The sequence below is a fragment of the Capra hircus genome, chromosome 4, assembly GCF_001704415.2.
Source record: "Capra hircus breed San Clemente chromosome 4, ASM170441v1, whole genome shotgun sequence".
NCBI lineage: Eukaryota > Metazoa > Chordata > Mammalia > Artiodactyla > Bovidae > Capra > Capra hircus.
The window spans coordinates 55,328,574-55,351,665 of NC_030811.1; the positions used below are offsets into that span (position 1 = coordinate 55,328,574).

A 23,092-nucleotide genomic window follows, 5' to 3' on the forward strand; every position below is an offset into this window, starting at 1 on the left:
CCCAGATAATCATGATGGTGTGATCACTCACCTAGAGCCAGATATCCTGGAATGTGAAGTCAAAAGGACCTTAGAAAGCATCACTACAAACAAAGCTAGTGGAGGTGATGGAATTCCAGTTGAGCTATTTCAAATCCTGAAAGATGATGCTGTCAAAGTGCTGCACTCAATATGCCAGCAAATTTGGAAAACTCAGCAGTGGACACAGGACTGGAAAAAGCCAGTTTTCATTCCAATCCCAAAGAAAGGCAATGCCAAAGAATGCTCAAACTACTGCACAATTGCACTCATCTCACACGCTAGTAAAGTAATGCTCAAAATTCTCCAAGCCAGGCTTCAGCAATATATGAACCGTGAACTCCCAGATGTTCAAGCTGGTTTTTTAGGCAGAGGAACCAGAGATCAAATTGCCAACATCTGCTGGATCATTGAAAAGGCAAGAGAGTTCCAGAGAAACATCTATTTCTGCTTTATTGACTACGCCAAAGCCTTTGACTGTGTGGATCACAATAAACTGTGGAAAATTCTGAAAGAGATGGGAATACCAGACCACCTGACCTGCCTCTTGAGAAACCTATATGCAGATCAGGAAGCAACAGTTAGAACTGGACATGGAACAACAGACTGGTTCCAAAGAGGAAAAGGAGTACGTCAAGGCTGTATATTGTCACCCTGCTTATTTAACTTATATGCAGAGTACATCATGAGAAATGCTGGGCTGGAAGAAGCACAAGCTGGAATCAAGATTGCAGGGAGAAATATCAATAACCTCAGATATGCAGATGACACCACCCTTATGGCAGAAAGTGAAGAGGAAATCAAAAGCCTCTTGATGGAAGTGAAAGTGGAGAGTGAAGAAGTTGGCTTAAAGCTCAACATTTAGAAAATGAAGATCATGGCATCTGGTTCCATCACTTCATGGGAAATAGGTGAGGAAACAGTGGAAACAGTGTTAGACTTTATTTTGGGGAGTTTGAAAATCACTGCAGATGGTGACTGCAACCATGGAATTAAAAGACGCTTACTCCTTAGAAGGAAAGTTATGAGCAAACTAGATAGTATATTCAAAAGCAGAGACATTACTTTGCCAACAAAGGTCCATCTAGTCAAGGCTATGCTTTTTCCATTGGTCATGTATGGATGTGAGAGTTGGACTGTGAAGAAAGCTGAGTGCCGAAGAATCAATGCTTTTGAACTGTGGTGTTGGAGAAGACTGTTGAGAGTCCCTTGGACTGCAAGGAGATCCAACCAGTCCATTCTAAAGGAGATCAGTCCTGGGTGTTCATTGGAAGAACTGATGTTAAAGCTGAAACTCCAATACTTTGGTCACCTCATGCGAAGAGTTGACTCATTGGAAAAGACTCTGATGCTGGGAGGGACTGGGGGCAGGAGGAGAAGGGGACGACAGAGGATGAGATGGCTGGATGGCATCACCGACTCAATGGACATGAGTTTGAATGAACTCTGGGAGTTGGTGATGTGTCTACAGGGAGGTCTGACATGCTGCGATCGTGGGGTCACAAAGAGTCAGACATGACTGAGCGAGTGAACTGAGCTGATGATATCTTATTTAAATATCAATAACCTCCGATATGCAGATGACACCACCCTTATGGCAGAAAGAGAAGGGTAACTAAAGAGCCCCTTGATGAAAGTGAAAGAGGAGAGTGAAAAAGCTGGCTTAAAACTCAACATTCAAAAAACTAAGATCATGGCATCCGGTCCCATCACTTCATGACAAATAGCTGGGGAAATATTGGAAACAGTGACAGACTTCATTTTCTTGGGCTCCAAAATTCATGCAAAAGATGCTTTAAAAAATTCAGTGATGCACACATAATTTTTCTGAATTAACTGTGCCTCTGAAAAGGAACTGATTTTCCCAGGACCATTTTAGTAGCAGCTTGGTTAAGATCCAGTCCTAGCCTCCTAATTTCTAATGCAGATTTCAATGCATTGTGTACTTCAACCTCCCAATAAGTTATCTACATAAACAATCCATATATAACTAACGGCTAACTAAAATATGAGTAATTGACTATTTCTATGTGGATGCAATTACATGTCTACTTTTATTTAAAAATCGCTTATATTAAAATGAGAACTTAAAATATGGACTTCATTTTCCAAGTGTAGTTCTGGATATGATAGTTCAGTTACAGTATGCCTTGCAAGTTAGCCTTTGTCAAAGACTATGTTTCTGGTCTTCTTAGGGTTAAATGGGTTGTGGATGCCCACAGGAGAAAAAGGAGGCTGTGGTATTATCTCAGGTCTCTAGAGACTCCTGAGCTTCTAAGAGTAAATATCTCAGATGCTGGTGGTAGAGAGGTGAGAGAACCTGAAGAGACAAGGGTTTCTCCTAGGGTAGGTTTCAGACCAGTTTATAGGGGTGTTCAGATTCTACTCACAGATACTAGGAGCTCTGCAGAGGAACCTCACTAGCTGTCACAGAGGGACAGGGAAGACTCGATGAGGCCCTGTCACCTTGTTCTGTAACCTCAGCACTTTCCTTACCATATTGGGGCTCCTGTTTGTTTGAAATTAAATGTAATTAGAAATGCACATGGTCTTTTCCATCACTTAAAGCTCTGCTAATGCAGCTTTTCAAAATGAAGAATATTTGCTAGCAGGCATAACTCAAGGATAGAATCATTTTTAGGAAATGCTTTTAGCATTATGTCCTTCACAAGAATGCATGCTGAATGTGACTGTGAAATTTAATTTTTTAAAATGAGGCTGGTAATGTGCTTATTTACCTTTCAATAATGAAATTGTCTAATCTTTCAACTAAAGTACTTCATAGATACTGAAATACCATGGAGGATAAGACGGACTGTTAGCCCTTAGAATTTGGTCCTCTTTATGGGTTTGGGAGGATGTGTGTATATTTATGTTCTGTTTGCTCTGAAAATTTCCAGTAGAAGTTCTTGAGAATTGAACCTCTCCACCCAGAATATCAAGTTCCACTGTCCTCATTTCCAATGATGGTTTGCAATGCAAATCATCAGGTTGTTAACACTCAGTACCATAACCATGGTAACCAAATGAAGACAAGTTTGCTTTACTTCCTCAGTGAAGTGCTTTCCAGTCCTATATTCAGACTTGATGTCACTGTCAGCAGGTCAGAGGGCATTAAAGGGACAGCAAGAGGAGTCATAGAAATAAAAACGCAGCAGGAACCATTGTATCTATTCCCCACACACTCTTTTGAGTCCAGGACATCTTACTAATAACTTCTTTTACTCACTAGTACTTTCTTGCTGCTTTCTTTCCTTAGAGGGGAGAGTAAAGAGAATCACTATGTGTCTTTATCCCCACCTTGATCATGGATCTTGGCAAGCAGACTATCCTGGCTTTCTATGACTATTTTTAAATAGGCACAAATAGAAACCTAGCTCACAGTCCTGTGGTCACAAAGACTAGTTAGTGTTAGAAGCTGTGATGCTCAAGGAGCCAGGAAAGCATCCAAAACCTCTCCAAACACTTTTTGAGAATGACTACAGCAAGCTAACTCCAAGGGCCACTTCTCTGCTGAGACTCCTTTCTTCTGGTATAGTAACTTTTATAATTTATTTGTTTCCAGCCTGTGGGGGAGGGGATAATACTTTTCTGTTCTCATTTTCTCTCAGTAGGAATTAAAGGGCAGCTGTGGCATGTTCTGAAACTTTTTTTTTTTTTTTTACCTGCAGCTGTGTGACTGGGTAATTCCTGGGAAGAAAGACTATTAGCAATAAGGTAAGCAATCTAATTGGCATCGTTTCTGGCCTGGATGATTTCTGCATCCCAGTGACTTCCTGGGTGGCTGCCATTAACACACAAAGGTCTAAAACACAGGGGATGGGAATGCTGTAGGCTCAAAATGGTTACCTTATTCTCCTGTATCATGAATATTGTTTCAAGCAATGTTCATAAGATGAGATACAGAAATTATATTTCCTTCCTTTTGTATCTGTTGTCTGCATCTTGGATCTTTTGTCATTTTTACTGATTCTTTTCTTCCTTACTATGGTGAAGGAAATTTAATACATTAGGATAAAGCCAAAACCCTTTGGCTTTTATCTAATCAGTGAATTCAGTGAATATGAAAACTGAGCCTAATGTGCTCGGGCCATGCAACCTTTTTTTGGTATGAGTGGAAACTGCTATAGAAGTGAAAACTTCTTTTGCAAGAGTAGAGAAAGTTGATTCAGGGATAGGCTTGCCAGACACCCTGTTACGCTTCAAGTTTAAATAAATAGCCATTTGTTTTTGTATGAATATGTCCTAAATAATGCAGGATCCATTCTTAGGCTAAACATTATTTATTTTTAATCTGAAATTTAAATGTGACAAAACACCTTGTATATTTAGTTGCTAAGCCAGACTATTTGATTTAGGGATGAAAACTGAAGACTTATAAGGACAAGAAAAGAGTATTCATTTTTCTTACTACAAACCTTTTGCTCTAAAGTTTCATTGAAAGATCACCTAATTATCATTTTCTTGCTATGTATACTATATTAGGAAATGACTTACTATTGGGATTCAAACCTTAATAGGAAGAAGGAACAGTCAAAAACAATCATAATGAGGCAGGTCTTCTCACTATAATGAATTCTATCTGAGAATCTAATATGGTACCTCATTCTCCTTTTAGTTTTCATTTTTCTTGAATATTAGTCAGATTTATTACCTTTATATTTTTAGTCATTCATAGAGTTTCTGTTTCTGAACTGCCTGATTATTATACTGCTTCTACTTCCATGTATATATCTTTTGATTTCTAACTGCATGCCATACGTTAATGTTATGAAAACTCTTAATGTCACATATACTGCAAGTATTTTTGCATTTTGTAAACATTTTGACATGTCTACTATGTTTGATAGAGTAAACTTTAGATTTTTATCTGGTCAAATCCATCATGATTTCCCTTCATTGCCTTTGGTTTCATTTCTCTCTAGACTTTTACCACCTTAAGATTAGGAAAATGTTCACCAATAGTTTATTCTAGGACTCTTATTATGTCAGTTTTCACATTAAATCCTTAATGCTATTGAGATTTATTTTGATGACTTGTTTAGGACTGTATTTTTCTTTTGTTCATTGCTTTTTAATTAATATTTAATTTAGAAACAATTGTATATTGACATACAACTGTAGAAAATAATATAAAGGCTTCCTGCATTAATGCAGAATATTTTTAACAATGAATACATAACTTATTTCTGCATGTGCACATTTTATCCAGGAAGATTTTGTCTTCCAAACATAGTCAATGGGTGCAAAGTTGTAATATCACGATCATTTCTTAAGTCCGTTTATAATGAATAGGATCTGCTCCCTTTGCTCCATTCCTGAGATTCTATGGTTATGATCACGGTGGGAAAGGAAGAATGATGATGATCTCTATGATATCAGAAGAGTAAAGAATACTGCTAGAATTTGCCTCAGTAAATAGTCTGGAAGGAAAGGGAATTTAGACACAGGAGCTGGCTTAAATCTTGATGTCTTCACTACCAGCTCATTTATGTAATTAAGATCTTTACCATCATGATACTTTTCTAATGAAATATGAAATATGCAATAGGATGCAACTTTTATTGTATAACAATGTATTTTTAAATTTGAGATGTATGCACCTGAGGATCTTAAAGCAAACTGTGGGACTTGTCATTTTGCAAAGGTATTAAGAAAGGCAGGGCTTCCCTGATGGCTCATGGTTAAGTATCCACCCGCCAATGCAGGAGACATGGGTTTAATCCCTGGTCCAGGAAGATCCCACATACCGTGGAGCAACTAAGCCCATGTGCCACAACTATTGAGCCTGTGTCGATAGCCCGCAACTACAGAGCTCATGCGCTGCAACTGCTGAAGCCCACATGCCCAAGAGCCCATACTCCACAAGAAAAGCCACCACAATAAGTCTGTGCACAGCCACTAGAGAGTAGCCTCCACTCACCACAACTAGAGAAAGCCCACGCAGCCTTGCAGACACATCACAGCCAGAAATAGATAAAACTGTATACATATAAAAACAAGGTAGATGGGAGGAAAGTGTGATAGAGCCCAACTAAAACTACTCTTCAGAGAAATAAATATCTGCGTTGGTCAGAGATCTCCGGAGAAATGAAATGGAAGAGAGACAGAGAGATAGACAGATACACAGATACAGACATAGATACCTGTAGAGACAGAAATATCTGTGTCTGCATCTATCCATCTATCTACCAAGACGTTTGTTATAAGGAATTGGCTCACACAATAATGGAACCTAAGAAGTGCCATGATCTGTTGTCTGCCAGTTGGAGAGCCAGGAAAACCGGTGGTGAGGTTCCAACCAGAGTCAGAAGCTTGTGATGCAAGAGTGCCAATGGTGTCAATCCCAGCTCCCAAGCAGGAGCAGATTCATGTCCCAACTCAATCAATCGGGCATAGAGAAAGAATTTTTTCTTTGCCTTTTCTATTCAGGCCCTCCACAGATTGACTGATACTCATCCACAGTGGGGAGAACAATCTGCATTTCTCAATCCACTGAGTCCAATGCTAATAGTCTCTTTTGGAAACACCTTCACAGACACACCTAGAAATAATAATTAGCTGAATATTTGGGCATCTTGTGTCCCAGTGAAGACAACACATAAACTTAATCATCACAGCATCAGATAAGACAACACAAAATTTTAGTAAGTTAACACTGAAGAACATCTGTTTAATTGTTGCAAAGGCACAAGGTAATTGCCCTTTGGTAAAATTTATGTTATTATTGTTTACATGTATTTTAAACCACTTGTCTGCAATGCTTGCCTACCCATTATCCCATCTTCAAGAGCCAGAAGTAATATTTTCACTTCAAAAAAGCCTTTTCTTATGCCCCTAAATGAACATTTTCCTCTTTTAATTTTTGTGAACAGCTGTATTGTACTTCTTTTAAAGTGCATTTTCTGCTTCATGATATTTAGTTAATAAATACTATATTTCTTATAGTACAAGCTCCTCAAAATTTCTTTGTACACAGTAGATAGTAAAATATTAAATTGAATTAGTAGATGTCATTATTGAATTTAACTTACAGTTCATTTATATCATGTGCCTTTATGAGCAACTGCTAGTGTATAGCACCTTGCCTGAAATGATGGAGACTACAAAGATGAGTAAGTCACAATTCCCATGATTTTGAGCAAAGACAGAGTCCAGGGTCAGAAGTATTAATTCATTCAGTAAGTGGTTATTGCTCATTACCTATTATCCATGCTCTAGACTAAATATCATGGATACAAAAATGAGTAAGTCACGGTCTTTGTTTCCCAGAAGTCCATTTATCTGAGTGGGAAAAGGCAGCAATGTAAATAAACTGCTTAAAAGAAGTATGAAGAGTGCTACAGTAAGGAGTTACACAGGTTGGTGTGGTTTCAGAAGCAGGCTGGGTTGGGAGTGGAGAGCGATATGAGAAAAAGTTCTGCACAATAAGTTCTGTTTGAACTCAGTGAGATGGTACCCATTAAAGAGAAGGGGCTGAACTGTAGAAGGATGTGCACCCAGTGGGACCAGAGACAAGGGCACCTTTGAGAACAGCAAGTAATTCTGTGCAACCAGAATATAATGCACGTGAAGGAACCTAGATTGCAATGGTGTTGTAATGAAAGCCCTGAGGCAGAGCATAGGTGCCCTACCTGCTTTCATTCTCCCTCCCTAGGATGAGGCAAAGCAAATGTTGAGAAGACAAGACTAGAAGTGATGAAAAAAGAGGGAATCACTGAGAAATGAAGACCTCTTTGAAGTTGAAAAGGGATTGGCACAGACAGAGCTAGCTGTAGGTGAATGATTGATCCAACTTTACCAGCCTCAAAGTCATTTCAGGTTTCTGGGAAGCTGTGTATAGGGTTCTTGAAATAATAATCTTTTAATTATTTTCCCCAACAAAAGAGGAAAACTCCAAGTCCAAGAGAACTGACTTTGGATTCCAACTTGGGCACAACTGCCTTGTCTTTAAATCCAGCTTGCTCCTAAATGGCAGGAGTGAACACCCTTCGCATATTTCATGGTGGGAGGAAACCACCCACAGAACAAGTCATCCACAGACTGCTTGTTCCTCCCAACAGAGTGTTGACAGAACACTCTATTCCCCAGGCTCTGCCTCTACTTCACTGAATCATTTGAAATCTTTACAAGTGTTTGTGGGACTTTAATACTTGGATAGGGAGGAAGAGCAGAAGGGCATTCCTGGCTTGGGTTTGTTGTTTGAGTTTTTGAGTGGTCTTCCAAACTTATGAGTAATAGGAACAATGTTTTATTCTTCTCACTTTTATAGTTTTGATGAATATAGCTTTAAAATATTTTAAAAATGAGAGCTCCATTGGTCAAATATCAGTCTATGCGGAGGCTAGAAACTGAGTAATCAACTTAGGAAATTATCTCATCTCATCCAATTCTCTCATATTATGCAAGAAGAAGTTACATTCCAAGAAAACTTGAAACTGCATGTCCAATAGCATACACAAATTAACTATCTGCTGATTAATTATAATTTTTATTTTCCTGGTGATGAATTAATATCTTTCATCTGCTTGTTAGCTGTTGGAAGGCTCATAAGAGAACATTAAAAAAGGGATCTACTCAGATAATTTTGGTCAAAATGGCAGAAAGGGGCATCAAGTGATGACAGAAAATTCTGCTTCAAAATGGTGATGTTATATGTATGTATGTGTGTATATGTGTATTTTGAAGTAGGAAATGGCAATTCACTCCAGTATTCTTGCCTGGACAACCCATGGACAGAGGAGCCTGGTGGGCTACAGTCCATGGGGTCACAAAAGAGTCAGACACGACTGATCATGCACGCACATGCACATATGTATGTACATGAATATACATATAAAACTTTATCACTTTTAAAATTCAGATCCATAGTGCACTATTACCTGATTATGTACGCCTATTTCTGCTAAGTCGTTTAACTGCTAAACCATTCTTAATGATTTCATAACCAGATTTTCTCTGATATTGTCAGTGCCTTGTTGGCAGTCATTCATTCATTCATTCAACAAACATACGCTGAGTATCTTTTTCACATAATTTTGATTTGAGAGATAAGATCTCTGTCCTGAAGAAAAACTCAAGGTGGTTAAACTGATGTGTAAGCAGACTTATAAAACAATGTAAAAACTTTAACAGTATTTACACTATGGAGTTAACAAGTAGCTATTAAGGCCACACTCTTATAGGGAGAGCATATAGATAGAGAGGATAAGAGGAAGATGAGGACTGAGGTAAAGCCCACTCAAAATTTAGAGGCTGGAAAGGAGAAAACCAGCGAAAGAGTTTGAAAAAAGCTTTGAGTGAGATAGGTAATTTGGGAAATTGTGGTTCTAAAAAACAAATGAAAAGATTGCTTCCGTTAAGAGGAAGGGGTCAACTGTACCAAGTGCTGCTGAAAATTCCAAAAGGATAAGAACCGGTAGTTGACCATTATTAAGCTGATCTGAGTGCATTATAAAGAGAATGGGAGGTGTGGGTGGGGATCCTTACCTGCACTCCAAGCAAAACTACAAGTTTTGTTTCACATCAGGTTGATAGCTGTGAAGGTCTGAGATATAAGGACTCCTTTGCCTGTCTGTCTGCCTTTCTTAATTTTAGTGGCTTGATGTGGGATGTGAAAGGAATAGAGAAATCAAGGAAGACTCACAAGTTCTTGGCCCGAGCAACTACTTGAATAGTGGTACTATTTACTGAGATGAGCACTGTAATAGAGGCAGATATGTGGGAGGGCCATGTAGGAGTCAAAGAAAGAGTGAAGAATTCAGTGCGGTACATAATAAGTTAAAGACGCCTATAAGTTTGAGTGGCAGTTTGAGTGGCGATGTCAAGTAACTGGGATACCCCTTTCTGAGTCTCAAGAATCTTATTCTGAACCTATGGACCTGAAATCTGCATTTGGGAATCACCACCAGTTTTCCCTCACAGCTCAGTGGTAAAGAATATGCCTGCCAATGCAGAAGACTCAGTTTTGATCCCTGAGTCAGGAAGATCTCATGAAGTAAAAAATGGCAACCCACTCCAGTATGCTTGCCTGGGAAATTCCATGCACAGAGGAGCCTGGCAGTCTGCAGCCCATGGGGTCACAAAAGAGTCGGACACCTCTTAGCAACTAAACGACAAAGCTGATTGAGCAGCAAACTAGAGTAAAGAGGGAAAGGGTCAATGGAGAGTTATTGTAAGATGGGAACATTATAGCATGTTGTAAACTGAAGAGGATGATCCAATAATTGTGCCCAGGCAAAGATGTAAGTTGAATAAAGGTGAGCGGGGATGCTTGAAATTGGAATTTTGATGTTTTTTTTTACAGTGATAAAGTATGAGAATCAAGTAGAGGAAAGTATTGTTGAAAGTGGGCATATTTTTTAAAATTGAAGTATAGTTTATAATGTTGTGTTAGTTTCAGCTGTACAGAAAAGTAATTCAGTTACACATGCATATACATCTATTATTTTCAGATTTCTTTCCATTATAAATTATTACAAAACAGTGAGTATAGTTCCCTATGCTATACAGTAGGTTTTTGTTGGTTATGTATTTTATATATAGTAGAGTATGTATTTAATCCCAAACTCCTAATTTATCCCTCCCCTTCTTTCCTCTTTGGTAACCATCAGTTCAGTTCAGTTCAGTTCAGTTGCTCAGTCATGTCCAACTCTCTGCGACCCCATGAACCGCAGCACACCAGGCCTCCCTGTCCATCACCAACTCCCAGAGTTCACTCAGACTCACGTCTATCGAGTCAGTGATACCATCCAGCCATCTCATCCTCTGTCGTCCCCCTCTCCTCCTGCCCTCAATCCCTCCCAGCATCAGAGTCTTTTCCAATGAGTCTACTCTTTGCACGAGGTGGCCAAAGTACTGGAGTTTCAGCTTCAGCATCATTCCTTCCAAAGAAATCCCAGGGCTGATCTCCTTCAGAATGGACTGGTTGGATCTCCTTGCAGTCCAAGGGACTCTCAAGAGTCTTCTCCAACACCACAGTTCAAAAGCATCAATTCTTCGGCGCTCAGCCTTCTTCACAGTCCAACTCTCACATCCATACATGACTACTGGAAAAACCATAGCCTTGACTAGATGGACCTTAGTCAGAAAAGTAATAGTTTGTTTTATATATCTATGGGTCTGTTTCTGTTTTGTATAGCAATTCATTTGTATCTTTTTTTAGATTTTACATATAAGCGTCATCATACCATATTATTTGTCTTTGTCTGCCTTCCTTCACCTAGTATGATAATCTCTAGGTCCATCCAGGTTGCTGCAAATGACATGATTTCATTTTTATGGCTGAGTAGTATTCCATTGTATGTATACACCACATCTTCTTTATCCATTCATCTGTTGATAAACATTTAGGTTGCTTCCATGTCTTGGCTATTGTACATAGTCCTGCAGTGAACATTGGGGTGCATGTATCTTTTTGAATTATGGTTTTCTCCAGACGTGGGCCGATTATTGAACTGAGTGTTCAGATGTTGATGAGTCATCTAGATTGAAATGAAATCTTCCAGGAAGATGACTGAAACACCATCTTAAAATCTCAGTAAATGAGGGCAAATGTCCTAGATGTTCTCTTGTATTGTCTGATAGCATGCTCTTCAAAGGACAGAGGAATGATGATTACCTTTTTGAGAGCATAAGGAGCTCTGGGGGCTTCCTTTTCAAACTTCTTATGAATGGCATTACAGCTGGAGAGGGGCCAAGTCTTCCTGGAGCCAATGGCTCTATGTAGACTTCTCTTAAATCCTGCTACTAGGGAAGGCATTACATATGGAGAATGGAGGAGAGCAAGGCAAGCTTGAGATCCTATGAATGCTTGAACAGAGGCTGTGGTAACAAGTATCCATAGAGAGACAGAGATCATGAGATCCCTTGTGGAACCAGAGTACCTTGCGGCTGTTCTCTCATTGTGAAGTCTTCTTCTTGACCGCAGGGCTTATTCAGAAGTGGTGGCCAAGGCTAGAGCAACAGCCTGTAATTATAACCTTGAAATTAAATTCATAGTTAAAGGAATTTCTGAACTCTGATATGAGCCTCTAACTAATCTCAGGGAAGTCTTCATACTCATGGTCATATAATTATGTTATCCTCATACTCGTCAAATACACCTTCTTCTCAACTGTACAGACTAAGTAGTCTCAAGATGACATGCCTTATCTACAAACTAAGGGTGTCAAATTTATATCCTACGAGAAAAACTACTGCATTGATTGGTGATTCATCTTCTTGACAGTTCTTGCCAAAACAATGAGAGGCAACATAGAAAAGAGAAGAAAAAAGAAAAAGGAAAATGATTATTCTGTATACATTCTTCATTAAATTTTCCCAACAACCCTATAAAGTTATTATTTCACACTCATTACAAAGATGAGGAAATAGATTATTGGAGGAATTTGAAAATTTCCCCAAGGAAATGTCGGAAAAGTAGCAGAGCTGATTAAAATCTGGAGTTATCTGACCTGAAGCACTTGCTCTTTTAACCGCATAGGACATGAACTGACAATGCTGGCAACACCAAGTGCATGTTCCTTTCCCAAATAACCAAGCAACAGGTAATACTTAAAAGATTATTTACTCTGGGTAAAGTGCTGTGCTGGGATCTCTGAGGAATACAAAGATTATTTTAAAAAAAAAAAGAAAGTGCAGTCCTTATTCCCCAGTATGAACAACCAGTTTGACAAGGCAAAATATTTCCATAGAGGTGCACAAGTTAAGTAACTTCAGAGAACAAGAATGTAATCATTACTGCTGCTCTGAGGATCAGATTATCTTATTTCACTGTGTGCTGAAGGCTTCACAGTGAAAATAGCCTGTATGGTTACATTAGCTCAAGTGAAAGAAAATGTGATGTAAAACAACTGTATTAGTAACAAAGCCAATTTTTTCTCATTTTAACCATTAAAAAATTTTTGAAACCCTGATAACATTTCAGCACTTTTTTTTTGTCTCTTCAATTTTGTTTTTTGTTTTGTTTTGTTTTATTTTGCTTTGTTCTTGCAAAATAGACTTCTTGATGCATATATAGCATCCTCTTGTTTGCATGTTGTTTTGTTGTTGTTAAATTTGATAATATTAGGAATTTCCTGTGTTATATACATACAGATTAATGACATAGTAATCAGAATATAAAGCTTCCCTGTGGTTCAGCAGTAAAGAATCTTCCTGCCAATGCAGGAGACATAGGTTTGATCACTGGGTCAGGAAGACGACCTGGAGAAGGAAATAATAGCCCACTCCAGTATTCTTGGGGCTTCCCATGTTGCTCAGTTGGTAAAGAATCTGCCTGCAATGCAGGAGACCCGGATTCAATCCCTGGATTGGGAAGAACCCCTGGAGAAGGAAATGGCAACCCACCCCAGTATTCTTGCCTGGAGAATCCCACGGACAGAGGAGCCTGGCAGGCTACAGTCCATAGGGTCACAAGAGTCGGACATGTCTTAATGACTAAACCAAATTCTTACCTGGGAAATCCCATGGAGAGAGGAGCCTGGCAAGTTGCCCACCAAGGGGTCACAGAAGAGTGAGAGGACCTAGAAACTAAACAACAACAGTGATCAGAACACAAGGGATCTGAAAAGAGAGAAGGATCTCTCAAGCACAAAAGACAAAACAATTTGGAATGAGAATTCACTTTGGGTAAGTCAGAATTGGAAAGACCTAGGTTTCAAGTGGTCCTGGGGACACAGGGTTAACTAGGGGAGTCAGCAGAGGCCAATGCCATAACTTCTACCCTGTCAGTCCACTGGATTATTTGAGCCTGTAACTTAATCTGTGGGGCTTCCTGGGTGGCTCAGCAGTAAAGAATCTGCCTGCAATGCAGAATGCACAGATTCCATCCTTGGGTAGGGAAGACCCCCCGGAGGAGGAAATGGCAACCTACTCCAGTATTCTTGCCTGGGAAATCCCATGGACAGAGGAGCCTGGCAGGTTACAGTCCATAGGGTGGCAAAGGGCTGGACACGACTGAAGCAAATAAGCACATCGTGCCTGATCTGTGTCCTTTTCCAAGAGACTGTCCTGGGGGTCAAGCCAGCGGATGATGCCAAAGCAAGGTCATTCAAGCATCAGAGAATACATTTCCAGAAGCAGATTTGTTTACTAACTGGGAAGGCATCCACTAAAACAGAGGGAACAAAAGAATTTTTCTTTACAAACCAGTCCCTGACCCTTGCTTTTAGCAAGAGTTCCCACTTTCCTTGGCAAGCTTTTTCCTACTCTAAGGCCAAGTACAATTGAGCTGGCAGGGAGCATATCCTCACTGGCTGTGCAAGGCTGGTGGCTGAGGCCACACATGTCATTGTAGAAAGGAAATTGGGGGACGTAAGTATAAAGCAGCACCTTGATCTAAAGTTTTGATGATTTTTACAGTATTAGGTTTGAAAGAGTAGTCGATAGGTGAAAATTCTACCTTATAGGACAGAAGCAGCTATTTGAGGTCAGAGCTGCTAACCACCTCCTGTTCCCACTACAAAGCAAAATCTTTTTGCTACACAGAAACTTACTTTCTGCTAGGTCAATGAAGGAGCAAGATTACTTGGGGAATCTTACTGTTTTGTCATACATTATTCTTTTCTTCAAACCCTGATCATTTACTGAGTCTATTTCATGAATGTTGTTGAGCATGATTTGGGGGGTTTCCTCCTTGTGAGATTTTGCGGTGTCAAAGTTGATGCTTTTATTATAATTCACACATACAAAATGCAATTGCCAGAGAGAACTCTTTTACTCAAAAGTTAAATAACTAAAATTAAATGTAGTTTCTAAATTTTATTTTGTCATATTATGGGTTCTAGTGTATGAAATAATTCTATAAAGTTTAGAAATATAATCACCTCTGTATCACTTCTGTCTTATGTTATCATCGAAATTTTTATAAACATTTATTTGCTCCCAGAAGATATTTCTAAAGTTAACCTTCCAAAATTAGCTGGCTAAAAGGCCCACCATTAATATAGATATAAACTGTCCAACCTTTGCCTTTATTTTTAATTAATTGAGATTTCTTAATAATTGCCTTTTAAACATAAAGTTAGCAGTCATCCCAAATAATAATTTGCAACAATTTATTATTGCAACAGTTCAGTTCAGTCGCTCAGTCGTGTCTGACTCTGCAACCCCATGAATCCCTGTCTATCACCAACTCCCACAGTTCACTCAGACTCATGTCCATCAAGTTGGTGATGCCATCCAGCCATCTCATCCTCTGTCGTCCCCTTCTCCTCCTGCCCCCAATCCCTCCCAGCATCAGAGTCGTTTCCAATGAGTCAACTCTTCGCACAAGGTGGCCAAAGTACTGGAGTTTCAGCTTCAGCATCATTCCTTCCAAAGAAATCCCAGGGCTGATCTCCTTCAGAATGGACTGGTTGGATCTCCTTGCAGTTCAAGGGACTCTCAAGAGTCTTCTCCAACACCACATTTCAAAAACATCAATTCTTCGGCGCTCAGCCTTCTTCACAGTCCAACTCTCACATCCATACATGACCAATGGAAAAACCATAGCCTTGACTAGACGGACCTCTGTTGGCAAAGTAATGTCTCTGCTTTTGAATATACTATCTAGGTTGCTCATAACTTTTCTTCCAAGGAGTAAGCATCTTTTAATTTCATGGCTGCAGTCACCATCTGCAGTGATTTTGGAGCCCCCAGAAATAAAGTCTGACACTGTTTCCACTGTTTCCCCATCTATTTCCCATGAAGTGATGGGACTGGATGCCATGATCGTCATTTTCTGAATGTTGAGTTTTAAGCCAACTTCTTCACTCTCCACTTTCACTTTCATCAAGAGACTTTTTAGTTCCTCTTCACTTTCTGTCATAAGGGTAGTGTCATCTGCATATCTGAGGTTATTGATATTTCTCCCAGCAATCTTGATTCCAGCTTGTGTTTCTTCCAGTCCAGCATTTCTCATGATGTACTCTGCATATAAGTTAAATAATTGTATATTTATACAAGTGAACAACAGAATTTTAGTATATAAAGCATGTAAGAAGACTCTTATTGCCAGTTGCTCATAGAATGCTAACCTGTAATTAAATAAAAATATTCAAATGTTTACAATAATCTGAACAATTTGACTTGTTAAAACGCTGATTAGGAATAATTGTCTCCATGTCATATTACCAGTAATTGTGCAGAAGTTTAGGGATTTAAGATATTATGCTGAAGTAGGTATTTGACTATTCAGTCATTTCTTTAAACTTGAAGAATAAACTAACACAATTTCAGGTAGATGCCTGGAAAGAATGTAGTCAAGTTTAATGGTTTTGTACTCTAGCTTTGTTACTTTAACTTTTTTAACATTTTGTTTTGTATTAGGGCATAGCCAATTAGTAATGTTGTGATAATTTCAGGTGGACAGTGCAGGGGTTCAGCCATACATGTACATGTATCCATTCTCCCCTAAATTCCCCTCCTTTCAGGCTGCCACATAACGTTGAGCAGAGGTCCATATGCTATATAGGAGATCTCTGTTGGTTATCCATTTTAAATAGCGCAGTGTGTACATGACCATCCCAAACTCCCTAACTATCCCTTTCCCCATCCTTCCTCATCCCCAGCAACCATAAGTTCATCTTCTAAGTCTATGAATCTTTTTCTGTTTTGTAAGGAATTTCATTTGTATCATTTATTTTTTGATTCCACATATAAGGGATGTCATGCTCTGTTTCTCCTTCTCTGTCTGACTTTCTTCACTCAGTGTGACACAGAGTGAAGGTCCATTCATGTTGCTGCTAATGGCATTGTTTCATTCTTTTTAAGGGCTGAGTAATAGTCCACTGTAGACACATACCATATCTTCTTTATCCATTCCTCTGTCAATGGACATTTTGGCTGCTTTTATGCCTTGACTCTTGTAAACAGTGCTGCAATGAATATTAGGGTGCAAATATACTTTTGGATTATGTTTTTTTGCAGAAATATGCCCAGGAGTGGGATTACAGGGTCATGCTGCTGCTGCTAAGTCACTTCAGTCGTGTCCAACTCTGTGCGACCCCATAGATGGCAGCCTACCAGGTTCCCCTGTCCCTGGGATTCTCCAGACAAGAACACTGGAGTGGGGTGCCATTGCCTTCTCCAACAGCGTCATATGGTAGTTCTATTTTTAGTTTTTTAAGGAACTTCCATACTGTTCTCCATAGTGGCTGTACCAATTTACATTCCAATCAAAAAGTGTAAAAGGATTCCCTTCTCTTCACACCCTCTCTAGCATTTATTTTTTGTGGAATTTTTTTTTATGATAGCCATTCTGGCTGGTGTGAGGCTATATCTCTTTGTAGTTTTGATTTGCATTCCTCTAATAATTGACAATGCCAAACGTCTTTTCATGTGCCCATTTACCATCTGTATGTCTTATTTGGAGAAATGTCTATTTAGATCTTCTGCCTACTTTTTTGAGTGTGTTGTTTGTTTTGATGCTGTTACAAACAGCCTCATGAGCTGTTTGTAAATTTTGGAGACTAATCCCTTATCAGTCAGGGCTTCCCAGGCAGCGCTAGTGGTAAAGAACCTGCCTGCAAATGCAGGAGACATAAGCAACATGGGTCCTATCCCTGGGTGGGGAAGATCCCCTGGAGAAGGAAATGGCAACCCACTCCAGTATTCTTGCCTGGAGAATCCCATGGACAGGAGCCTGGCAGGCTACAGTCCATAGAGTTACAAAAAGTCAGACACAACTGAAGCGACTTAGCACAGCACAGCACAGCACCCTTATTGGTCACATCATTTGCAAATATTTTCTCCAAACCTGTGGGCTGTGTTTTTGTTTTGTTTATTGTTTCCTTTGCTGTGCAAAAGCTTTTGAGTTTAAGCAGGTCCTATTTGTTTATTTTTGTTTTTATTTCCATTATTCTGGGACACAGATTGAAAAAGATACGGCAGTGGTTTATGTCAGAAAGTGTTCTACCTATGTTTTTATCCAAGAGTTCTATAGTTTCCAGTCTCACATTTAGGGCTTTACTCCATTTTGAGCTTATTTTTGTGTATGGAGTTAAAGAATGATCTAATTTCATGTTTTTTACATGCAGCTGTCCAGTTTTCCCAGCACCATTTGTGGAAGAGACTGTCTTTCCAACAGCATGTAGTCTTGCCTGCTTTGTCATATATTAATTGACCAGAGGTGCATGGGCTTATTTCTGGGTGTTCTATCTTGTTCCCTTAATCTATGTTTCTATTTTTGTGCCAGAACTATACTGTTTTGATGACAGTAGGTTTGTAGAAAAGTCTGAAGTCAGAGAGCCTGATTCCTCCAGTTCTGTTTTTCTTTCTTGAGATTGTGCTGGCTATTAAGGGTCTTTTGTGTCTCTCTACAAATTTTGAGATTTTTGTTTGTTTGTTTCTAGTTCTGCGAAAAATGCCATTGGTAATTTGATAGGGATTGTATTGAATCTGTAGATCGCCTCGGATAGGATAGTCATTTTGACAATATTGATTCTTCCAATCCACAAACATGGTATATCTTTCCATCTGTTTATGTCTTCTTTGATTTCTTTCAGCAGCATCTTATATTTTTCAGAGTACAGGTCTTTTGCCACCTTAGGTAGGTTTATTCTTAGGTATTTTATTCTTTTTGAGGTAATGGTAAATGGAATCATTCTTGAATTTCACTTTCTGATCTTTTGTTGTTGGTATATAGAAATACAACAGGTTTCTGTGTATTAATTATATAACCTGCAACTTTAGCAAATTCATTGATGAGTTCTAGCAGTTTTCTGGTAGCATTTTTAGGATCTTCCATATGTGATATCTTATAATCTACAAACAGTGACAGTTTAACTTCTTTTTTTCCAATTTGGATTCCTTTTACTTCTTTTTCTTCTCTGATTGCTGCACTTGCTATTTTAATTTTGTACATATTTATTTAGCACCTACTATCTGCTGATAATTCAAATACAGACAACCAGCTAGTAAAGGAGGCCCTTGTTCTCAATGTGCTGATAGTCTGGGGATTTTAAACAATTTACACAACTGCCCTAGGCTTCTGTCTCCTTTCTTACGATAGGAGATATTAGTAGAGGTCACAATGATGTTAATAAAGGCCAAATGAGATGAGGGGCAGGCTATATTTCTTGCGGCATGTGCATGCTGCTGCTGCTGCTGCTCAGTCACTTCAGTCGTGTCCGACTCTGTGTGACCCCATAGACGGCAGCCCACCGGGCTCCCCCGTCCCTGGGATTCTCCAGGCAAGAACACTGGAGTGGGTTGCCATTTCCTTCTCCGATGCATGAAAGTGACAAGTGAAAGTGAAGTCGCTCAGTCGTGTCCGACTCCTAGCAACCCCATGGACTGCAGCCCACCAGGCTCCTCCGTCCATGGAATTTTCCAGGCAAGAGTACTGGAGTGGGGTGCCATTGCCTTCTCCCATCATGTGCATAATATATTTATTAATATCCCAGTTGTCTCACCATCCTTTCGGGCAGATGAGCATGAATCTGCATGCTCAGTTGTGTCTGACTCTTTGCAGCCCTATGGACTGTAGCCCTCCTGGCTCCTCTGTCCATGGGATTCTCCAGACAAAAATAATGGAGTGGGTTGCCATGTCCTCCTCCACAGGATCTTCATGACCTAGGGATCGAACCTGTGTCTCCTGCATTGCAGGCAGATTCTTAACCACTTCAGCCATCAGGGAAGCCTCATACACAGTTTAATAGTCATGGGAGCATGTTTGGAGTACAGAACCTGGGTTTAAATCTTGTTTGTTGTGTGACTTTGGGTATGCAATTAACCCCACTGCTCTTAAATTTACTACAAAATTGTGACAATTAGATTACTTCTTTCATTGACAAATTAAATAACAGATTATAGAATTCAGCATAGTATCCAGCACATAATAAAGATTCCGCTGAGGTTAAAGGTTATTAAAATTCAGTACAATTTACCCCCAGTTAAAAATAAGGGAATGCAGAGAAATTATACAATTTGTACAAGCCCACACAGTAAGTTGCAGAGATGAGATTCAGCCAGGTTGATCTATTGCCAACACCCTTCTCATTTTTTACATTTTGGGTCTCTAAACAACATTATAAATGTAACTATTGGGCAGATTTGTAGGATACTTATTATGTTAATCAATGCTTTTAAATTTTCTCCTTGGGGGCACTCTCCAGTCCAGTTTCTTTACTTCTCATCCACTAACAAGACCACTAGATTGAATCTTCCAGAGTGTGGATGTGGCTGGATAAAGGGTAAGGCCAGTTAGTCCCTGGCCTCCAGCTGTGTCTCCGTTCAAAAAGAAACAGTTCTCACACTGAGGCAGGGAACTTGCTTGGATATGAGCCAGGCTCCCAGAAATTGTGAAGCTGGATCCATTCATTGGATTGTGAGCCCTCTGGTCCTCTCCGTCTTACTGAACCAAGCCTGGAAGCTGAACTTGTTGTGTCTCATTTTTTGTGTATGTGTGTTTTTAATTAGCATGCTGAATTACTCTCTTATGATGGAGGAGAAGTCACACCGAGGCCGGGAAAAGAGCAGAAGAGACATCCTGAAGTCCACCAAGCTGACATGGGCTCCCCTGGATGAGCAGCTGCCCCCTGGCTCTGAGGAGGAGAGCCGCAGTCTCACCAACCCCCTGCTGGGTGAGAACAGGCCATCAGGGTTATTTGAAACCAACCAATTATGAGTGGTGAGGGATGGGGAGATTTTGGAACAAGGACTTGAATGTTAAGATGCCAGTGTTGCTGGTATGATAACCAAAAACTTTTATGAAATGGGCACATCTGACTTCACCTACAGACACTTAAAATACAAACCTTCTTAATGGAAACAGACCAACTAAAGAATAAACTTGGCTTCCTTTCCACTCCAATGCCCCCTCATTCTAAGTCCCCTAGGATCCCAAAACTGTGGTGTTCATGCCAGAGATATGAGACTTCTTGCAGGACATCAAACATCTTATTGAAAGGCTCTTATTTGCAGAGCCTTGTACAAGGTGTTGCTACTAATTTTAATTGTTTAAAGAGTAATAAGTAAGAAAATATTTGTCCTTTCACTATGATTTCTTATTTGCTTGTTTATAATGTTACTGTTTGATGGCTTTTCTTCCTTGCTACCACCAATTTATTCTATCCCTTCACAGTAACTCAGTTGAAGACTAAGCATCTCCCATGTCCCCGTGGCCTTTTTGGTTCACCAGACACCTTGTGAGGGAGTAATTCAGGTATCTTACTGCTTCTTAGGATAAAGGCAGAGAAAATAAGCCCAGAGTAACCTGTAACCAACTGGAAAGGAAACAAATATTTACAGGAAAAACTGCTTTTATAGCCTTTCCTTTTTGCCTCTTGACTAGTTTGTTGAGCCAGTGACAAAGATCCACCTTAAAAGACTGATGCTTTTATAACACAGGGTGCCTTTGGCAATTCTGGAACTGTAGTGCAATTTGCCCCTGGAATGAATGCAAATTTACTTTCTAACCTGGCAGAGAACTCCTTGCAAATAAACATCACTGGCTAGCTGCCTTAGGTAAATGTGATTCAGTAAGGAGAGGCTCCACGTGATTTATATTCAACAAGAGAAAGGCAAAAATCTCCCATGCTTTTGCAGCCTTTGTATCACACCAGGTAATTTAAAAATTATTCTAACATCTCTTGCTCTTTTTTCCTTTCCACATTTTCTTTCTCTTTAAGTTATAGTCTTTTGGCAAGTTTATACTTTATTCTCAGGAAAAGCCAATTATGGAAAACAGGAAGTTTTGCCTTGGGGGAAAAATGACTCTGCTTATAGAAACTTGTGATTAAATACTAGGAAATGGACCTATTGGGTAGTGGCTAACTAATGGGTGATATCTCTTCACCCAGTTATATTTTGACTGACTGGTCTGTTTCTCATTTGTAGAAGATTCGAAACAAGAAATTATTCAGCAGTGGCTGGACTCTGGATTCTTGTAAGTGTTTCTTTATTCCCTTGCACATCCTTCTTGCAAAGATCCATGAAAACATGTGGGTAACCCTTCCGGGACAAGGTGTGACATGTAGGAATTTTCATTTTAACTGGGTGTTTGAAGGACTAATCTTTTATTGCAAAAGTTATATATCCACTTAAAAGTACAAAATAGAATAATACTATTTCAGTTCCTAGCTGTTCACTGATTTCCTAAAGTCCTCTTGTCATAAAGCTTAGCTCTTCATTTATTCTGGTCTGTTTAATTAAAAAGTAATTCAGCATAATTTTATTGTTTGACTCACAGTGCTTTTGTTTCTTTATAGTGTCTCTGTAAATGAAAACCTTCAGCCTGCCGTCGACCACATTGGTAAGACAAGCGAACCCAGAAGCAGTTATGCTTTGTGGACCTGAGTAGGAGATGTATTAAAATGTTTGTTTGACTAAATCTTTTTAAAATGAGAATTACCAGAGGTTCCTAAAAATGAAACAGATCTTGGAAACCATTCAGCTCAATCACTTTGTGTAATAGGTAAGCCAAGTTCAGAAAGGATAGGTGTTATCAAGCAGCAGATTAGGAACTGGAAACCAGAACTCTTACCCATATCGTTAGCTCAGACTCGTAGCAGAAAACTCACTGGGTCTGTAAAGACATTTTGCAAGGATGTGATTATGGAAATGAAACTGTTTAATATTTCCTTACACTGTATTGTGTTTCTATTTCTAAATCTAGTTTCTACCCTTCGGTCTTAAAATTATATCTTCTCTTCCTAATGAGGCATTTGTTCTCAAAAGGAATGAATGACTGAATTCTATAGCAAACAGTGTACATATCAAGTATGTATTTCCGAGGCAGAAAATGTGGCGCACTTTTTACATTGAGATTTGATAAGAACATTATAAGAAGAAAAAGAAATTTATCTACAGGTCTCACAGTTTCCATCTTCACTAAATCAAATATGGTATTTCCTAAAATGTAAGACTCCTCAATTGTAAAATGCACCCACAAGTACCACTCAGATAAGAAAACAAAACAACCATCCATGTCGATTATAACTAGGCATTATAATAGACCACACTGACTACCAGACACATCTTGATTTCATAGTTGTTAAAATGTGAAAAAAAGTGTGTTTTTAAAATTGATGAAATGCCCTAAATAATGTATGTAAAAATGACATAAAACAAAAATATAATGACTAGAGGG

At 39.2% G+C, this 23,092-nt stretch overlaps 1 protein-coding gene across 2 annotated transcripts in view; it reads left to right on the top strand.

Annotated features, from left to right (window-relative positions):
• The window catches only part of CCDC129 (coiled-coil domain containing 129), a 109,521-nt gene continuing 90,116 nt past the window's right edge, over nucleotides 3,688–23,092 (top strand). For both annotated transcript variants that reach the window (XM_018047120.1, XM_018047121.1), the window contains exons 1-4: nucleotides 3,688–3,735; nucleotides 20,422–20,585; nucleotides 21,841–21,889; nucleotides 22,212–22,255. In XM_018047120.1, coding sequence (XP_017902609.1) covers nucleotides 20,423–20,585; nucleotides 21,841–21,889; nucleotides 22,212–22,255 — 256 coding nt within the window. In that variant the 5' untranslated portion in view covers nucleotides 3,688–3,735; nucleotide 20,422. The remainder of the gene's footprint in view (nucleotides 3,736–20,421; nucleotides 20,586–21,840; nucleotides 21,890–22,211; nucleotides 22,256–23,092) is intronic.